The 19,995-nt window shown below is 39.6% G+C and overlaps 1 protein-coding gene across 1 annotated transcript in view; it reads right to left on the reverse strand.

Moving 5' to 3' along the window:
* Positions 1–19,466, reverse strand: part of Slc13a1 (solute carrier family 13 member 1) — an 86,864-nt gene extending 67,398 nt beyond the window's left edge. Inside the window, exon 1 of the mRNA XM_045159972.1 lies at positions 19,339–19,466. Within this exon, the coding sequence (XP_045015907.1) occupies positions 19,339–19,434 (96 nt within the window). The 5' untranslated portion in view covers positions 19,435–19,466. The remainder of the gene's footprint in view (positions 1–19,338) is intronic.
* Positions 19,467–19,995: the final 529 nt, after the last annotated feature.

Raw genomic sequence — 19,995 nt, forward strand, 5'->3', positions numbered from 1 at the left:
CAAGATATTGGCCTAATTTTATTCTTTTTGCATCCTTTACTCATTATATGTTCTTGATATCGTTGGTGAAAATCAGCTTGTTACAAAAGCAGTATTTATGTCTGTGGTCTCTATTCCAATGCACTGCTCTGTGTCCTTGATGCTATATACATGTTGAGAAGTCAAATAGGGTGATTGGCTTTCTTCTTCCTGCCCAGGAGTAGTTTGGCTATTTGGGGTCTTTTTATGGGAGCCTATGAAGTTTTGAGTCACTTGAATTTTCTTTAATGTGTAGGATGGTCAACTACTCCAATTTCCTCAGCAGTGCTGGTTTATACCTGCTGTTCCCTTTGGCTGACAGCTCCATCTGTTCTCAAAAGTGTTTTCTTTGGCTGATAAATTATATATTCATTCTATTAATGGGTCCATCACAAGAATATGTGCTCTCTGATTCCCTTTCTCTCTACTCTGTGATACTTCTTAGGGTTTTGAGCCAGAATGCATCTTTACAATTCAATGCTACCCAGACATTCAGTAAATCATGATCAACCCATTCATATTTGAAAGTATTCTTTAAAACATTTTCTCATTGAAATATACATGATTATTTTTCAATTCAGACATTCAGCAAATCAAGATCAACCCATTCATATTTGAAAGTATTCTTTAAAAGATTATCTCATTGAAATATACAGGATTATTCTTTTGAAATCAAAGTTCAATGAAATGAAGAAAAGAATATTTCCATTAAATTTGAGAAGTACAAAAATAAAGGAAATGATAATTTCATTCTTCTAATCTATTCCAAAATACTAATATGAAGGTGAGTGACTTTTGGTAAACTGTCTCATTTGGTGAGGGGACACCTAGAAGTTGCCTAACTTTGCTACAGCTGAAATCCAATCCTGGATATTTCATACCTAAAACTCATGCCAAGGCAAAGAATAAAACAGTATCACTCTGTTACTGGAAATTCATAGAATTACCCATTATGTCAAGCTATGCTGCCTTTGCTCTGACTGACCTCTTTTGCATTTTTAAACATACTCTTTCTCCACTGTCTCAACTGACCTACTGATAAAACAACCACACAAGGTCAACCACCATTCCCTATGGTGAACATCACTACCATCAGCACAAAAGAACAAGACAGCCTCTTATCATGTTCATGTGTGAACATTATTGTTGTGTTATTCTTCTTATGATCATTTTAGCAGTTACCTTCTTGATGCTGTGACAAAACACCCAACCAGAAGAATCTTATGGGAGTAAAGCATTTATTTCAGGCTTATAGTTTCCTGGGGCATGTTTCAAACATAGCAAGTGGCTCACATCTTCATACATCAGCAGCAGGGCTGGTGCTATCTGAGTGTATTAGCTCTGAGAACCCATGGGATGAACTAGTGAACCTCATGGCCCATCCCCAGTGATGCACCTGTCTCCATCAAGGCTCCACCTCCCAAAGGGTCCACCAGTTGGGGAATAATTTGGAAGGTTAATCACAAACACATGGGGCTATAGAGGGAATTTGTATGTTCAAAACGCCATAATATAGTGTTATTATGGTATTATTTTATAAGTGTGCTTGTGATATTACTGTTATTATCAAATTTTGCTCTATGGATATCAAAATACATTAGTATTATAAACTATTGAAAAGAATACCAGAAAAGAGGGTATTGTCTATTTTTATTGTATTTATATGTTATGAAGGGAAATAGGATAAAACCATATTTGGAATTATCATCATCAAAGACCTAAAAAAAAAAATCCTCCACTTTTTAATGTCCTGATTCCTTCTCAAAATAGTAAATATGGGACAAGAAAAAAAAAGTCAAAGAGGAGTGGGAGTAGGAGGATAAAAGGAGAATAAATCTCAGGAACATCCTGAAAAATAAAAATATCTGTTATGTGTTCAAAAGTCTCTAGATGCCCCACATTTTCCAAAAAGTTCCATCATGAAATTCAGGAACTATACTCAGCCAGGCAGAGATGGTGGTAAGGAAGATAGCTGCCATGTATTTCATCAGATCATGAGAGGAATGACGTCTGTGCGTCCTGGAGAGTTGCTCTGCCTGGGCACTGTGCCTCCTGGTCCCATTCTAGCCTTCCCCACCTTTCCTGCTGCAAGAAACTGCTTTCCCATTCATACTGTGATGAAGTTATTGTGGACAGATCTTGTTCCTTTACATGATATCAAAGTAGCCAGGCGTGGTGGTGCACGCCTTTAATCCTAGCCCTCGAGAGGACTATATAGTGAATTCCAGGTCAGCCTGAGCTAGAGTGAGACCCTAACTCAAATCAACAACAAAAAAACAAAGTATTTAAATAAAATCTCAGTGACTGTGTTTTAAAGGAGCTATCAAAACTACAAAATATGACTTCTGGCCAAGATGGCCACCGCCTAGCTGCCCTGAAAAATGACTGGAAAAGAAAGGCAAGACATTAAGGGTTTTCTGGGTCTTCTTGTCAGTGGGAGGGCACAGAGTGGGGGAAAAACAGGGAATCGTGGATCCCCTCTTGGGCGGGTGCACCCCCCTCCTCCAAACAGCCACCTCTGTGCTCCCATTGCATGCCTGCTGGGCCAGCCACTGCTGTGCTCCAATCGTGAGCCCCCTGGGCCAGCTGCTGCTGTGCTCCAATCGCACTGTACTGTGCTCCGATTGTGCGCCTGCGGCCGCAGGTGCCTCTGCACTCTGATCGCACTTCAGCAGGCCCAGTCTCACAGCAAGGGCTACACAAGCCCAGACTGAGTCTCTCACTAGTGGAAGCTCAGGTGCCATCCCCCACTCCTCTATGGCTGGGGAGCAAAGATTGTTTCCAGGTCCCAGTGTTCCCAGCCAGTTTGGGCAGCTTCAGGGCTTGGTACCTCAGTCCCCCTCCAAGCGTAAGGCAGGCAGCTTTGGCAGCATTAGGGCTTGAGAATTCAGGCAACTTTGGCGACCCTGTCAGGCAGTAGATAGGCGGCTTTGGCAAGTGAGAGCCAAAGCCCAGGTTGCTTGGCAACTGCCCCAGGCTGTCTCAGTTTCCCATTGCACTAGAGTCTAGGCTGATCCACTCACCTACCTGGCCATACACTGTCATGGGTGGAACACAGCACAAAAGAAATACCATGAAAAATCAAATGCAAGAAAATCCAGGTAGATAGCCCAGTCCTACAGGAATACATCTAACCAAAACATAGAAGAGTCATTAGGATCAGAACATCAAATGGAAGCTATGAGCAATGCAACCCTGACCAACCTACTGCTAGAACTTGCAGGAAAGCAACAAAGGACCGATAATTGTGTGGATGCTACCATCACTAAGCTAGAAAAAATTGATAAGACATTGGAAGGAGTACAAAGAGAATTAAGAGATTTGAGGGAGAGTGAAAAAAAAAGAGGACCTTAAAAATCAGCTGGCCACACTAAATGAAGACATAAAGAAATGCAAGGATGAATTCCAAGAATCATCAAGAAAATCAGTTAGCTCTATTTGCTGATGATATGATTGTATATGTAAGAGACCCGATAGACTCCATCTCAAAACTCCTGAACGTGATTAGCTCCTATAGCAAAGTAGTAGGACACAAAATCAATGCACAAAATCGGCAGCATTTCTATATGCAAATGACAAAGATACAGAGAAAGAAATAGGAGACATAGTCCCATTTTCAATAGCAACAACAACAACAAAAATACCTTGGAATAATGTTAACCAAGGAAGTGAAAGATCCATACAAAGAAAACAAAAACACTCAAAAAAGAAACTGAGGAGGACTTGAGAAAATGGAAAGACCTCCCATGCTCCTGGATATGTAGAATTAACATTGTGAAGATGACAATCCTACCCAAGCCAATATATAGATTTAACACAAATCCAATTAAAATCCCTTCAGTGTTCTTCACAGAGATAGAAAAAATGATCTCAAATTTCATATGGAAAGGCAGAAGGCCTCGCATATCCAAACATATCCTCAGCAAAAGAAATACCTCTGGTGGCATCACCAAATCAGATCTAAAGCTATATTACAAAGCCATAGTAATAAAAACAGCATGGTACTGGCATAAAAATTGGAGTATAGACACATGGAATAGACTTGAGGACCCAGACTTTGGGTCAAGCAACTATAGCTACTTGATATTCGACAAAGGCCCGAAAAGTATAGGCTGGAAAAAAGACATCATCTTCAACAAATGGTGCTGGACAAACTGGATAACCACATACAAGAAACTGAAACTTGATCCACACATTTCCCCATACACTACACTCAAATCCAAATGGATCAAAGACCTCAATATAAGACCAGAAACTCGACTACTACTGGAAGAAAATTTAGGAAGTACTTTCCATGATATAGGAATGGAACAAGACTTCCTAAATAAAACCCCAGTAGCTCAAGATCTTTAACAGTCACTCAACCAATGGGATCACATGAAGCTGAAGAGTTTCTTTACAGACAAGCACACAATAAGCAAAGCCAATAGATTATCCACAGAATGGGAGAAAATATTTGTGGTTATCCAACTGATAGAGGCCTAATCTCTAGAATCTACAAAGAACTCAAAAATCTAAACAGTAAGAAGTCAAACACCACACTCACAAAATGGGGCAAAGAGCTGAACAGGCAGTTCACAGAGGAAGAAACACAAATGACAAACACACACTTAAGAAAATGTTCATCATCCCTGATCATCAGAGAAATGCAAATTAAAACAACTATGAGATTCCACCTTACCCCAATAAGGATATCAAACATCAAAAAATCAAATGAAAATAAATGCTGGTGAGAATGTGGAGAAGTAGGAACACTCATATACTGTTGGTGGGAATGTAGGATGGTACAACCACTTTGGAAAGCAATATGGAGACTCCTGAAAAAGCTGACTATAGAGATACCAACAGACCAAGTTATTGCCTTGCTGGGCATCTACCCTAAAACCTTCAAAGCACAGGCCAGAGAGATTTGCTCAACCATGTTTGTAGCAGCACAATTCATAATAGCTAAGAGCTGGAATCAATCCAGATGTCCATCACTAGAAGAATGGATAACAAAGATGTGGTATATCTACACAATGGGATTATATACAGCAGTAAGAAAAAATGACACAAAAAAATTTGAGGAAAAATCGTTGAGCCTAGAACAGATGATTCTCAGTGACCTTACCCAATCACAGAAAAAAATCGCCACATAGTCTCAGTCATCTATAGCACGTAACCTTAATATACCCAAGATACCTTTCATACCCAGCAAGCATCTCATGGACTAGATACTAGGATGAAGGGGGAGAGAGGGGAGGGCATCAAAGGGGTGGGAAACACTAATCTAGACCCAAATGGCAATGGTGCCATAAACTTCTACTTCCTAAAAGGCAGACCAAATGGCTGAACCTTCACTAGGCCCTTACAGGAAACACATGAACCACAAGACACTGGAGAGGGTAGGAACAAGTCTAAACTAAATCTTCTACATTTTCCTTCCCTCTCTCTCCCCCTCCATCCCCCTCCCTCCCCTCCCTCCCTCTCTCTCTCTCTCTCTTTCTCCTCTCTAACTCTTGTATATTAGTTATCTTTTTCCTCATTTTCTTAGTGGGCATTGACCTGTAACTCCCAGTACCAGCATGGGGCTATCATCCACAATGAGCTTTTGATCAGAGAAACCTACAAGGTTTCCTAAAAGAATGACAGATTTCTGTCAGAGTACTTGATGACCCACCAAAGGTCAGTGGTAAGACCCTATTGCTGAAGACTCCATATACAGCTGACATGTAAAATGGAATGGCATGGCTGGAGGCCAGGAGAGAGTCAGTCCCCAGACAGTCAGCTTGTCTAGTGCCAGAAGGTGCTACATGGGCTACTGGGGGAAATGACCAATATCTGTCCAAGCAACTCATGGTCTAACCTACTTAGCAACAAATAACCTATTGTGATGTCCACACAAGTGCAATAGTGGCACACAGCCATGGTGTAGAACCAATTGCTCTTGATTTGGCTAACTGATTCCCTCAGTGGTGCAGGACCCATAGCTGGAGCTGGGAAACAAGTCAGAACCATATCCAAACATAAGACCACTCTCCAATATCAAGCTACCATCAATCATGGGGTACAAGAGGGCCTACACCTATTAAACTCTCTACTAAAAATGTAAAGGTTATCTCATTTGTCCTGGTGCTAACTCACTCTCCATTGGAGATTCTACTTCTCTTTTTCAGATAGATGCAGATCCTAAGGAGAGAGCCACCCCATCATACCTCAAAAAAGCCACAACTGAAACTAAGGAAAATTGGCAAAACAAGCAAGGGTGCTGTTTTCCTGATGAACCAGATACCAGCACAAGGGGGAAGGAGACCAATACAGAGAAAAATCAACTCCTACCAAATCAGAGAGCCAGAGCCTCAGAGGCCCCCAACACCTCATCACTGAAGCAGACCAAAAAGGAACCCAACATAGCTCAGGGAAATTTTACAGAAGAGGGGGCAGAAAGAATGTCACAGCCACATGTTGGGTCATGATATGCAGAGACATTTATCGTACCAATAACCGTGGTCTAACTCCACAATGCATGACTCATACATCAACAAGGAGGGGCATTGGGAAGGGGGTAGGTCACGGATGAGCCTAATAATGGTACCAAACTGCCTGTATTTGCTGAATAGAAAACTAATAAAAAATTTTTTTTAAAACTACAAAATATTTATAACAGAAAATAATATGATAGGCATTTGCTTATATTTTAAGAAATGTACATTTTTTCACACTTATACAAATATTTTTTAAAGAAATAGAACAACCTGGTGAAAAATTAGTGATTGCCATCCCCTCATATTATTTTCATTTTCCTATTCCTCAAATTAACTACTATCTAGAATGTGGTTTATATTTCCCATCCATGGTTTTTGTATTTTGCTACATTTAGATGTTAATATTTTTAAATAACATATGATTTTAAAACAAAACAATGTTTCATCTGGGTATGATTTTGAGCTGTTTTTAAATTCAATATTGTATGTTTCAAATGCATTTATGCTGTAATATGCATAACTATTATTATATCTTTTAAAGAAAATCTAAAATTACTTTTTATGAATATGAGGATGGCAGCCTTCTTTGAATTTTCGATGTTATCAGGCTATGAACATAATACCTAAGCAGTACATGGATATAGAAAAAGATTTTCTATCCCAGTGTAGAAAACAAGCAAAACTTCTGAATGAGAGAGTTCATTTAAACTTTACTAGCTGTTAATATTTTTCTAAAAAGATGGTTGTACTAATTTATGTTGGCACAACAATGTAAAACAATCTTACCCCCTTTCCTGTTGCTACTTCTTGCATAATTTTCATTCATTTAATTTCTGTGCCCTTTAAAATTTGGTTTGTGATCTATTTAGAAAGTCATTAATCTTATATATTTTTTCAAACGTGTCTTGATAGTCTTAGGCTTTTACTCTAAGTAAAAATAAGACTCACAAGTTCATTCTGGGTCTTCTTGGACTTCTGACACTAGCCCACACCCTAGTGTGTTAGTAATCCATTGTTTAATGAAAGGTCTAATGCTGTGTAACAGATAAAAGAAAGAGGTGCATATAGTCCACAGTTTTGATAGGTAAAAGTCCCTCTTTTGCCTCTGGTGGGGGTCTCATTATAGGTGGCATCCCAAGGGAGAAAGTGTGCCTCTAAGAGGAATCATATGGCCAAATAGGAATTCCCAGACCAGGGAGGCCCCGGGCTTGCTCTTTCTATAGCAACTTTCTCTCACGGGGCTTGATTGAGGCCTCATGAGAATCCTATTGGTCGCTTCAGATGGTTCTACCCTCAGTTACCTAGTTATCTAATACTAGTCTTCACTTCTTAAACAGCCTTTCAACCCTTAAGATCACATGGAGGCCAATCTGCCAACATAAGAGCCCTGAGTAGACACTCAAACTGTATCTCAACCAAAACACCTGGGTACTTACTTGTTAACCAGTCTTCCTTTACTATCGATGTCTGCCTCAGATCCAGTGCCCAGCCTCACTCTCCTCTCCTCTTACTACTCAGCTGGACGCTGGTTCTACTTTTCCCTCTCTACCAACTACATAGCTTAGCCCCTCTCCAATAGATTGTTCTGAGGATGCCCACCTTCCTATCTTACTATCGCAGGAAATTGTACCTTCAGGACCCCTTAATTCCATCTGTATCCTCTAGTCTGGCTGCTGACACGCTTCTCACTAGATTGGCCCCAACCGGTCATGTTGGTCTGTTTTTAGCAATTTTTCTTTACCTTAGCCACAGCTGGAACTTCCTTGCAGGCAAGTAGTGTTCCAGGCTCCTCACTCTTCCACATCGTCTGAGTAAGGGGGCCAAGGGCAATTGTGGTGGCCACTTTGGAGACTCTAATGTTTGGGGCAGTAGATGTTTCTTATGTCAGAAAAATCAGAAATTTCAAGCCAAAACATCCATGGCCCAGGATATATCTTATCAGCTATTGTTGAAAAACAAAGGCCCTGGAGATCCTCACTGCCTTCCACTGGCTGTGGTCTTAGACAATCTCATTGTTTTCATTGACATCCTAGAGAGCATTTTTGTTCCCTGATCAATGCCTCCTGCTGTTTACTGGGTAGATTATGCACATCAGAACCTCAGGTGGTCTATGATTTTAAGCAAACACCAATATTACCCAGATCATCACCCATGTTGAGGAAGCCTTTTTTTTTCTCTGGCTTTTCTCCAAGTTGGAGCCCATAGCCTCAAGGGCATTCAACACTCTTTTGCTCAGAACCTCCTCCTATAAAGAAGATGTATTCCTTAATATTTTGCAGACCACAGGGCACAGTTTTAAGCTCTGGCAGACTCTCAAGGATAAAAGAAACTGTACCCTTAAAAGAATAACTTGCTCCTTGTATGAAAGCAAAACCTAGTAACTGACTCTTGTTAGCCCACGTATAAGAAAAGGAAAAAAAAGGCCACCGGTTAAGAATGGGCTCTGGAAGGACACCTTGAGTCAGTTGCTTGCCTGACTGTACCTGGGCCATGTCGCTAGTCTCCTGCTCATCTTTCCTTTTGTGAATTCCCTTTTCCTTTCCTCATTTAAGATTATTTTCATTCCATTTACAATGATTCATCTGTATTGGTATTTGTGGCCTTTAAAGAACATTTTTTTGTTTATTTATTTATTTGAAACTGATAGAGAAAGAGGGAGAGAGAGAGAGAGAGAGAGAGAGAATGGGCACACCAGAGCCTCCAGCCACTGCAAACGAACTCCAGACGCGTCCGCCCCCTTGTGCATTTGGCTAACGTGGGACCTGGGGAACGGAGCCTTGAACTGGGGTCCTTAGGCTTCACAGGCAAGTGCTTAACCGCTAAGCCATTTCCCCAGCCCTTGTGTCTTTCTTAATTATCCTATTGCATTTAGATTTTATTTATAGATCTATCCTGAATGGTACTTGTATTATTTTTGTGTGTTCCCTTTCTATGCTCAAGGTTTTTACCTCTAACAGATTTACAGATAGACACCTTCACTAGCCCTTAGTTCTCTGTCCACAATGGGTCTCATCTTGGCAGTTGAGGCTCCTGGCCTGCCAGGATGACAAGATATCATCATATGACTGTGTTAGGGAACTGGGAGTCTTGCTGTATGTAGTGCAGGATGCCAGATGGCATCTGATTCCTACAGAACATGAGGTATGGTCAGACTTTCTCCTTTTGTCTTTCATGGATTCAAGACATCTACGTACCCCCGTATCGGCCTTTAGTTTCTGGTAGTTAACAGGATGTGACACCATACTTACTAGGGGACACTTTTGACCACATGTTCATTCTCTCACTTATGTTTTTTCTACCATTATGTTTAGTCATTTGCCTTGGTTCCTATACTGAACACTCAGTCTCCACCCTAAATGCAGGATCCCTTAGCACAGTCATCCCTTTCTCTGCACTTTGTCCCCTCTTCTTTGTCCTCCTCTGCTTGCCTAGACTGGATATCTTGACTCTCACTCCAGTGAGAGAATATTTTACATCCTTTTCTCAGAGTCCTCATCTTGCCTACCAAGAGAATTCTAACTAAAATGTTAACCTGTACAGCTGATATTCTTCCAAACTTCAAGCCCCAACTTAAGCATATCATAACTTAAGCATACCTTGTCATAACCACCTCGACAAAGAGCAGCCAAGGTAAGTGCAGGGATGATTTGGCCATTGGAATAATGAATTCATTTCTCTTGCTAAGTTTTGTTAAATTATCTTGGGAAGTGTGGCTGAAATATTTTAAAATCACCTTAGTTCTCTTTTAATTTATAGTTCCCGATAGAATTGAAATATAAATTTTCTTTGAATTATTTTTTTCATTTTTCCTCTTTTAAATGACACATACTGACTGATATTAGGGAGCAATTTGGTTGATGAATTGGTACATAAGTAGGTATGCTCTCTCTTCAGCCTAGCATGAGGAAAGTAGGACCAATCACAGGTTTCACTCACTACAATTGATTTTCTAAGAAGAACATAAAGCAAATAAGAAAGGAGAAAAATAATGCATTCTAAGTCTGCATGCTATGAGGAAAATACTATTATAACCTGACAGAGCCTGAGAGAGCTTTAGGTGGTTTGTGATACACCTACCTCACTGCAGCCATGATTTCTCAGGCTCAATCCATACTTATGCCCTAGTTTAAAATGTTTTGAAAGGTTTGCATCTTAGGCAATGAGAAGTATGGGGCTCAACTGCAACATCAAGGAGAAATAACTACTATTTCTTAAAAGTGTTTAGACTTTAAAATGGATAGCAAGGACAGACAATTGATGCCTGTACTATGCCAGGATTTTTTTTTTTTCATTTGGTGTGTTTGTATAGTAAGTGCGGTATGGGTATGTATGTATCATGCATGCAACTTTTTGTGTACAGATATATGCATGTACTATGTGCACATGAGTGTGTAGGACAGAGGAGCATGTTGGATGATCTCCTGTATTGCCTTTCCATGTTATTTCCTTGTGACAGTCTCTCACTGTACCCAGAACCAGCTTTTTTTTTTTTTTTTCCAGTTAGACTGACTAAGTAGCCCTAGAGATTCTTCTCTCTATGCCCCACAGGATTGGGGTTATAGGCATACATGACCATGCCAGCTTTTTATATGGGTACTTGGGGGGACTCAGATCCTTTCAGGTACTCATACTTGCACACAGGGCTTTTATCCACTGAACTACGTGCCTTCCAGCTGTAACAGGGATTTTAATTAGCTTCCCATTTAATAACCATTACAACTAGGAAGCACCTGAGCTATATAGCTTACCACACAGACACACACACATGAATTGGAAATACTCATAGAGACTACCTAGTTCTCCATCCTATGTATTTGGATGCAATCAAGGTGTCATTCACGAATTAACTTTGGAATCACTGTGGGAGTTTGCTTCACTGCCCAGAACCTGGGATTTTACATAAGAATCTCAAGCAACTAATCTATAGACAACATCTGAAAAATTTTTAAAAGAGAGTCTTGTTAATTTTATGATTAGGAAATGGACCAGTTTGTAGCATGTCAGACTCACTTGGAGAACATCAGAATCTACTAGAGTACACAAGACAGATTAGGCTAAATTGTGACAAGTTTCCCATGATCTTGGCAGCTTAAAGCAATGGAAATGTGTCCCTTGATGCATCATGGGTTCATCATGAGTCCAGACAATGGTTACAGGCTGAGAAGGACATCTCAATGAGCACTTTGTGAGTCCAAATGCAGAAGCAATGGAGTAAGGCAAAAATGAGCACATCCTTTAAATATATAACCCTAACACCATTCAAGATCATTTAAAAAAATATTTATTTATTTATTTATTTGAGAGTGACAGACACAGAGAGAAAGACAGATAGAGGGAGAGAGAGAGAATGGGCGTGCCAGGGCTTCCAGCCTCTGCAAACAAACTCCAGACGCGTGCGCCCCCTTGTGCATCTGGCTAACGTGGGACTTGGGGAACCGAGCCTTGAACCGGAGTCCTTAGGCTTCACAGGCAAGCGCTTAACTGCTAAGCCATCTCTCCAGCCCCACCAACTGCTCTTGATTCGGCTAACTGATCCCCTCAGTGGTGTGGGACCCATAGCTGGAGCTGGGAAACAAGTCAGAACCATATCCAAACATAAGCCCACTCTCCATTATCAAGCTACCATCAATCATGAGCTACAAGATGGCCTACACCTATTCAATCCTCTATAAAAAAAAAGTAAGTGTTATCTCATTTGTCCTGGTGCTAACTTACTCTCTGTTGGAGAATCTGCCTCTCTTTTTCAGATAGATGTAGATCCTAAGGAGAGAGCCACCCCATCATACCTCAAAAGGGCCCCAGCTGAAACTAAGAACAATTGGCAAAACAAGCAAAGGTGCTGTTTTCCTGGTGAACCAGATACCAGCACAAGGGTGATGGATCAACACAGAGAAAAATCAACTCCTACCAAATCAGACAGAGACCCAGAGGCCCCCAACACCTCATCACTGAAGCAGACCAAAAATGAACCCAACATGACTCAGGGAAATTTTGCAGAAGAGGGTGTAGAAAGAATGTCACAGCCACATGTTGGGTCATGATATGCAGAGACATTTATCGTACCAATAACTGGTCTAACTCCACAATGCATGACCCGTATACCTCAACAAGGAGGGGCCAAGGGGAAGGGGTAGATCACGGATGAGCCTAATAATGGTACCAAACTGACTGTATTTGCTGAGTACAAAACTAATTAATAAAAACATAAAAAAATTAAGAAAAGAAAAATAAGCTTTGTAAGAAAGACATTCCCCTGTTACACTTTTGTTCTTGTTCTGTCTTTTAACCATTCTTTCCTGTGTATTGAAGGCCCTTACATTTCATCACTTTCTTGTCCTTCCTAGCTTAAAACTCATATCTTCCAGCTGAGACCATCCATGCCTACACTTAGCATAGTTATGGACCATCTATGTGGTAAGTCCTGTGTCTGTAGCTGATGGAGTCTTGTGTCATGCTCTTAAGCTCTTTATGGTCTAGAGAGGAAGGCAAAGATAACAGCCAGATGTTATCCATATTGTAACATACGGAGCTCACACTATAATGGATGGAAGGCACATGGTAATGGATGGAATATATGTGGTAATACAAATGAGAGCAATAAGGGTGGTTCTCAGCTCACTCCAAGGTCTAAGACTCCCTTTCCAAGTAGGACAGGGTCCAGTGAGAAGACCTCTTTGAAAATGCTCATGACAGCATGTGAAAGGCAAAGGGGCAGGAGTAGTCATGGGTAATCTAGGGAATGCAAGTATTGAAGAACTGCTGAAGGAGAAAAAGCGAATATGAGAAGACAGATGTTAAGGGCTTGTAGGAGGTTGTTAGAACAAATAAGAAAATTGTAAATATTCATGAGCGTATGCATCTTTTTAAAAGATCATTTCCCTCTGTGGGTAAGACTGTCATCAAAGACGCTTGCATAAGGTCACAAATGGACCAGTTAGCATTGTGAAACTAGCACTCTTGAGGGAGTTTTAGAAGTGAGGATGTGAAGAGAAGATGTATGAAAAAAAAAATAAAGGTGGATACAGACTTAAAAAAGTGGTGTCAGTGAGGATGGGAAAGGGAAGGAAGACGTAGGAGGACTACATGATGAGAATACATAATCTGAATGCTGGTGGTTGTTGAAAAGTTGAAGTATCAGAGAAGACTCACAGGACTGTGAATGGGATAAAAGGAAGGACTCTTGTTTAAGACAAAGCAAATTGATCATGGTCAAGTGGGATGTACATGAGCGAGTGGCAGGGCCAGAGTATGATGACTCCTTGTGGTTTGTTCATCTTGAATTACACATCCATATACAGATGATTGTTTCAGTCATTGGCCACATATTTATATGAGATTTATTTGCATTGTTTGTCATATATCTTGATGTTTCAACAAACCTGCAAGCTACTTGAAAGCATATGCATTACTAACTTCATATACCATACAGCTAACTTAGACCCAACACTTTGCACAAAATATTCATGAAATAAAATGTATGAAATATATATTTGTTGTTTTTTCATCTTCCACATTATTTATGCATAATTTATGATTATTTCCTTCACTTCTTAAAAAAAAAACTTTATTTACTTGCAAGGAGAAAGAGAGTGAGACAAAGAGAAAATATATACCAGGGTTTATTGCTGCTGCAAATAAACTCCAGATGCCTGTGTTACTTTTTGCATCTGGTTTTACATAGGTACTGGGGAACCAAACCCAGGCCATCAGGCTGTGCATGCAAACACCTTTAACCACTGAGCAATTTTTCCAGCCCTTCTTTCTTTTTATTTGCTTTCTCATATCTATCCATAATTTCTTTTCTGTTCTGTGTCTATATAGTCACCTTCTTCATGTTACAGCCTTTTCTCCTGTATATTAAACTCCTAAAATATCTTCAAATGAAAAATTTTAATACCATATTAATTATGTCCATTAATATATTTAGTATTTGATTTGTCACTTTATAAGTTCTAGTTTCTTTTTCTTAGAATTTATCCCATCCCTCGGGCTAGAGAGATTGCTTAGTGGTTAAGCACTTGCCTGTGAAGCCAAAGAACCCCAGTTTGAGGCTCGATTCCCCAGGACCCACATTAGCCAGATGCACAAGGGGGCGCATGCACCTGGAGTTCGTTTGCAGTGGCTGGAGGCCCTGGCACGTCCATTCTCTCTCTCTCTAACTGCCTCTTTCTCTCTCTGTCTGTTGCTCTCAAATAAATAAATAAAAATGAACAAAAAAATTTAAACAGAATTTTTCCATCCCTCTTCTTGCATTCTTAGTTTGTAAATTCTGTCCCACTCATTTAATTTTCTTTGACAGACTTTTGGATTTACTGCCTTCCACAACTAGATCCAGTATCGCCATAAAGTTTAGTTTATTACCACCATACTTCCCTCACCTGTGTATTATTTTTTTCTTTAATTTAGCACCTGAAATCTTTCATTATGCATTATTTATTTCATATAATGATAATATATGTTCTAGCTTTGAAATTAATGATGTTTCATGGGACTGTATCCTGGAGGAGGGTTATGTATGACCCCTGCAGAAGTACACTTAGCCTTTTCAAATGTGTTCCCCACCATGGCTCTGGTGCACTTCTGTATTCACACTCACACTCTCTTCTCTCTTGGAGTCTATTGTCATGTCAAATATTTTCTACAGAAAACCAAAAGTAACTAAGAGACAACTGAAGCATGGTCTTGGTTTTATAACCCATCAATGAGAGAATTCGGCTATAGGTCCTGTGGTGTTGTTTCTATGTCTAACTTTGAAGAAAGTTTTCCTACTTAGTTAGTCAACTAGATGGTATGAGACATATCTGGAAGAAATACAGCCAATAACATAATAGGTGGTTGTTTAGTTTTTTTCATCATGCTATTCATCAAACAAATCTGGTCCTCTTTATCTTTTTGTTTTATGAATATAAATAGAAACAAAAGTCAAGCAGTGTAAAAATAAGTATAAAAATAAAATGTACAGAACAGAGTGAAAATTAACAAAATTCTAGAAACAGTCTTAAGAACACAAACATGTTACATAGAGGATACAAATGAAACTATGGTATGTACCTTAGAACAGTATTAGTAGGTTTTTAAGAAATATCCTCTTCAAATTGAAACAATATTACTGTGATAATTTCATTCAAGTAAATATTATAAATATGTTTCCTGATTGTTAACAACTAAGTAGGGAAGAACTGAGAGTACTTTTGTGTCTAGGGGTCAACTTCTTTATCAAAAGGATCGTAACACTAGTGTATTGTGAATATATTTCATAACAGGGTGGAAGCTATGAAGACACAGATCTTTCAAATAATATTGCTAATTTCAGACCTAGAAAACAGATATCTGGAAAGTGAGATTATAGTGAGATCCTTAGCTAATTTTTATCTCTATTTCTACACTAAAATTTTTGAATGAATTAATAATAAGTGCTCAGTGTTCAAGGATTAAATTTGAGATTCTGATTGACTTAAGTCCTAAGTGTCTAATGTGAGGCACAGTCTTCTTTGCTACATAATACCATTTTGTTGAAAACCATTGTCCCAAGTGCTCTTCCAACTGGAAGACATTAAGATAAGATAGTCATCCAGTGTCATGACTCATGAAGAGCACTAAGAATGAAAGGATTACCACTTTCTGACACATTGACAGGGACTGGCTTGTGTCATGAGGACCAGGTGACACTCAGCAACGCAATTCTTCTGAGTGGCCTTCATTGTTTCAGTTCTTAAAAACCCATTCCCAGGGTTCAGCACTGCATCAACTTCTTGCTTTAAAAGCATCAAAGAGTAGCATGATGCCAGCTGAGGAAATAGTGAGGATGGGCCTCCTTTGCCCTTTTACTTGTTTGGAGCTATATCAAGAAGAGAGCAGCCTGTGTTGATGATAAACCACAGGGACTCAACCTTCCAAAATACAAAATACAGAAAAGTCTAAAACAAAGGGACTGATAAACATGAATTCTACTTTCCAACAAAATCCAAGTTCGTTGTAAGTCTCTACAGCGTTTGTTGTTGTTAGTGTCTCTGAGCAAATGCAAAATGAGAATGCGCGCACATCACTAATCAGGGGCTGGCTTGTCAGAAGGTTAAATATGATGCTTTGTGTTTAGCACTTGGCAGAATGCCTAGAAGAGAGGAGTGTGCTGTAAAGTAAGTCCTTTCTCCTTCCCTTTCAACATTACTTTGAAATTCCTCTTAGGATATTTCTTTGTTGTGACTTCTTGTTTGATGGAGATTGAATTAAAATAGGAGTGAGTTAAGGCCCATCTGGAACAACTCAATAAGCAGTAGGAAAATGAAATTATCAGTCAATAGTTCACTATTTGTCAGTTCTATATCATGCAAGTTTATTGTGTTTTTTTAAAAGACTTGCCTTTTTGTTTTGCTTAAATTATTTAATATTGCTGTGAATGTCAGCATAGGATCCCTTAATTCAGTAACCTAAAAGCTAACTAATCAACTTGCAGTCATTTCAAAGTAAGCCTCTGAAATTTTGTATCTTCTCCCCTATTTACACTGTAAAGAAGAGTTTAAATAGTATCCTTTATGCTTAGTTAGTTGTTGGTTGAATGATCAAATATGCAAAATGGGCAAAAATGAAATCATGTAATAACATACTAGGAAAAGTTCTCATTAACATTGAGTTTTAACAAAGGAGTTGTTAATTAGATGGAAACAAATGAGAAATATATCCATTCATAGGTACAACTTGGTATTGAGCTCCTGGATTTGTACTTACTGTACCCAAGCTAATGTACAGACCTAATACACATTTGTCATAGCATGTTGAGGTAAAAAAGAATTAATGGTTACATTTCTTAGCAATAATATACATTTCAGTTAGTGCATCATATGCACCCATTATTGCCTGTTATTTATATTCTTGTTTTCTTCCAAAGCAATTTTTCTGTTTATTTCCTCTAAAAGCTATGGATAATGATTAGAGTCTGATGCATTTGTTCGTCAAAGGAGCAGCTCAGATGATATGTAGTCATGGTACAAGATTGCCTTGCCTGCTTTAATTTCCTGTGTTCTCTGCTGTAAAGTGCTAATACAAAAATATTAAAATATTCCAGGCATCCAGGTATGAACTGAGATGTGCTCACTGGAAGATTCAGCCACAGTGAGGTGACACATAAGTCCAAGAGGGCTTAGAAAGAGAAGGCTATCATACACATTAGACGGAGTGGCAGGTCCTCAAAGTGCTCTTCCAACTGGAAGACACTAAGATAAGATAGCCATCTAGTGTCATGACTCATGAAGAGCGCTAAGAATGAAAGGATCACCACTTTCTAGATTGGGGTACTGTGTCTTTGACTCAACTTTGTTATCCGGGCTGGCTCCCATGGCTACCTGCTGCCTGTTCTTATGGGTATGAGTGTCTTCAAACTTTAGAGATACAACTGAAAGATTACACCTGGCAGAAGATGAGCCGCAGCCGTATAGCAGGTCCACTCCCTCCACCAGTGTTACAGGTGGAGGAGACCTTGGCAGAATGCAAAAGAACTTTTTAAAAAATAAATATTATTAATTTATTTGAGAGAAAATGGCAGAGAGAGAGAGAGAGATAGAATGGGCACCTCTGCAAATGAACTCCAGATGCATGTGCTACCTTGTGCACCCGGGTTACATGGGTCCTGTAAAACCATGGTCCTTTATCTTTTCAGCCAAGTGCCTTAACTGCTAAGCCATCTCTCCAGCCCAGAATGCAAAAGAACTTTTTATTACCTTGTTTGAATTTCCTACAGAGATCCTGTGAGAAATAGCAAACACTTCTGAGGGAAGCTGGAGGTTGCAGCATATAATTAATGTGATTTGTAATTTATTAATTAAGTAGTACTTGTTAGAGAAGTGTATTGGTGGATCTCTCTTCTGTGACAGGAAGGAATTGTGCTTCATGGGGTGGTGAGTCCTGCCTCAGCTGTGCAAGCAACACAGCTGATGAGACTTGCATGGCCTCATTGACTGCCTGGTGTTTACTCAATTAATCCTCACAGTAAACCTACAATGGTCCCCATGTCATGAGAAAACAGAAGCACAAGGAGGTTACATCCCTGGTCCTGGTCACATAGCTGGTAAGTCATGTGTCTGCCATCTGAAATAGAAAGCCCATCTCTAGTGTTTGCTCTTACTACCAGGTGACACTTGTGCCTGACACAGAGAAGGTTATCACTTAAGTTTTGGCTAAATCACATCATTTCACTAAGAGATAAAAAATGTATTGACCTCAATATTCTTGACTTAAAATCATGACCACTTCTAAAAATAAAAAAATGAAAATGCTCTTGAGCATACCCAAGCACATGAAAAACTTAGGTGATCAAAACTTGGTATAATGAGTTCTTATGTTTTCCAATTAGCCAAAGAAAATGACTCCATGCTTTCAATAACTTCTTCCAGGAGGAGGTTACATTTCTAAGAAATTCTATGACTGGCTTTAAGTTACAGAGCTGACAGTCAAAGAGTCTCCTCTGGACCCTTGGCTCCTGGCTGTTCCTCTACCCCTTTCATGCAGGGAAACATAGCTGCCTGTTTTCAAGGGAAGGAACTGTCACCAGTGTGCTCCCTGGAGATTCATAACTTGAATGACCAGATCTAAAGAGGTATGTTTCTTTTCTTCTTCTCAGATAGTTGACAGGTAGAGAAAAAAAAAAACTGATTGACTATGATCAATTATTTTAGTTAATTCTACCAATAATCAAAAAACACTAACCATTAAAAATGAAGGAAGTAGAAGAACATAAGGAATTCATGTCAAGCACGGTGCATTAGCCATTCATTCAGCTATGAACCAGACCATGAGATTGCAACCCTAAAGGGCAACTAAGAGAGAACAAGAATTGTATGGGTCTGTTCCCCAGTTCACCTACCTTGCTATGTAGGACAAGAGGGAGTGGCAGGAAAACCAGTACACTTAAAATCACAAGCAGAAAGCGACGATAAACCAAAACATAACTGAGTTTCATTGTTCTGAGCAGGTGCCCTCAGCAGCGTCTTCCTCCAGCTTAGGCAGATGTTAAATAACCAGGCTGGATTAATATTTTCCCAGCACATCATCTTAACTTACTGCCTTAAGAGGCACAGCCAAGGTAGTTAAAATTAAATCTCAGGTTTTATTGTTTTACTATCACAATTAAAACAGAGTGATAAACTCAAGAGTACTTGAGAGGAAGCAAAGACCATTTGCTCACGGAGTATGTGAAACGTTCTCCTCCATTCCTTCTTTCATTTGTGCACAATAACTGAACTATAGCCTGGAAAGTCCAGGAAAAGGCAGAATTGGGAAATTGGTGGGGCTTGGTCACACTGAATCTCCTCTGCCCCATTTGACATCCCCTAGTTTCCCCTAACTGGAGTTTCCACCACTGTATTGTGGCTCTTTGAGTATTTCTCCATGCTGTCTCCACAGCTCTGTCTATGGAAGTGTATTGCCAGTGTCTACGTTGACATAGCAACTCCAGTAGCAGGAGTTTCAGAGCACCGGAGAGAAGATAGTTCATTTTGTGGTTGCTGCTGTTGTTGTTTGT

Source organism: Jaculus jaculus, chromosome 10, assembly GCF_020740685.1.
Source record: "Jaculus jaculus isolate mJacJac1 chromosome 10, mJacJac1.mat.Y.cur, whole genome shotgun sequence".
NCBI classification, from domain to species: domain Eukaryota; kingdom Metazoa; phylum Chordata; class Mammalia; order Rodentia; family Dipodidae; genus Jaculus; species Jaculus jaculus.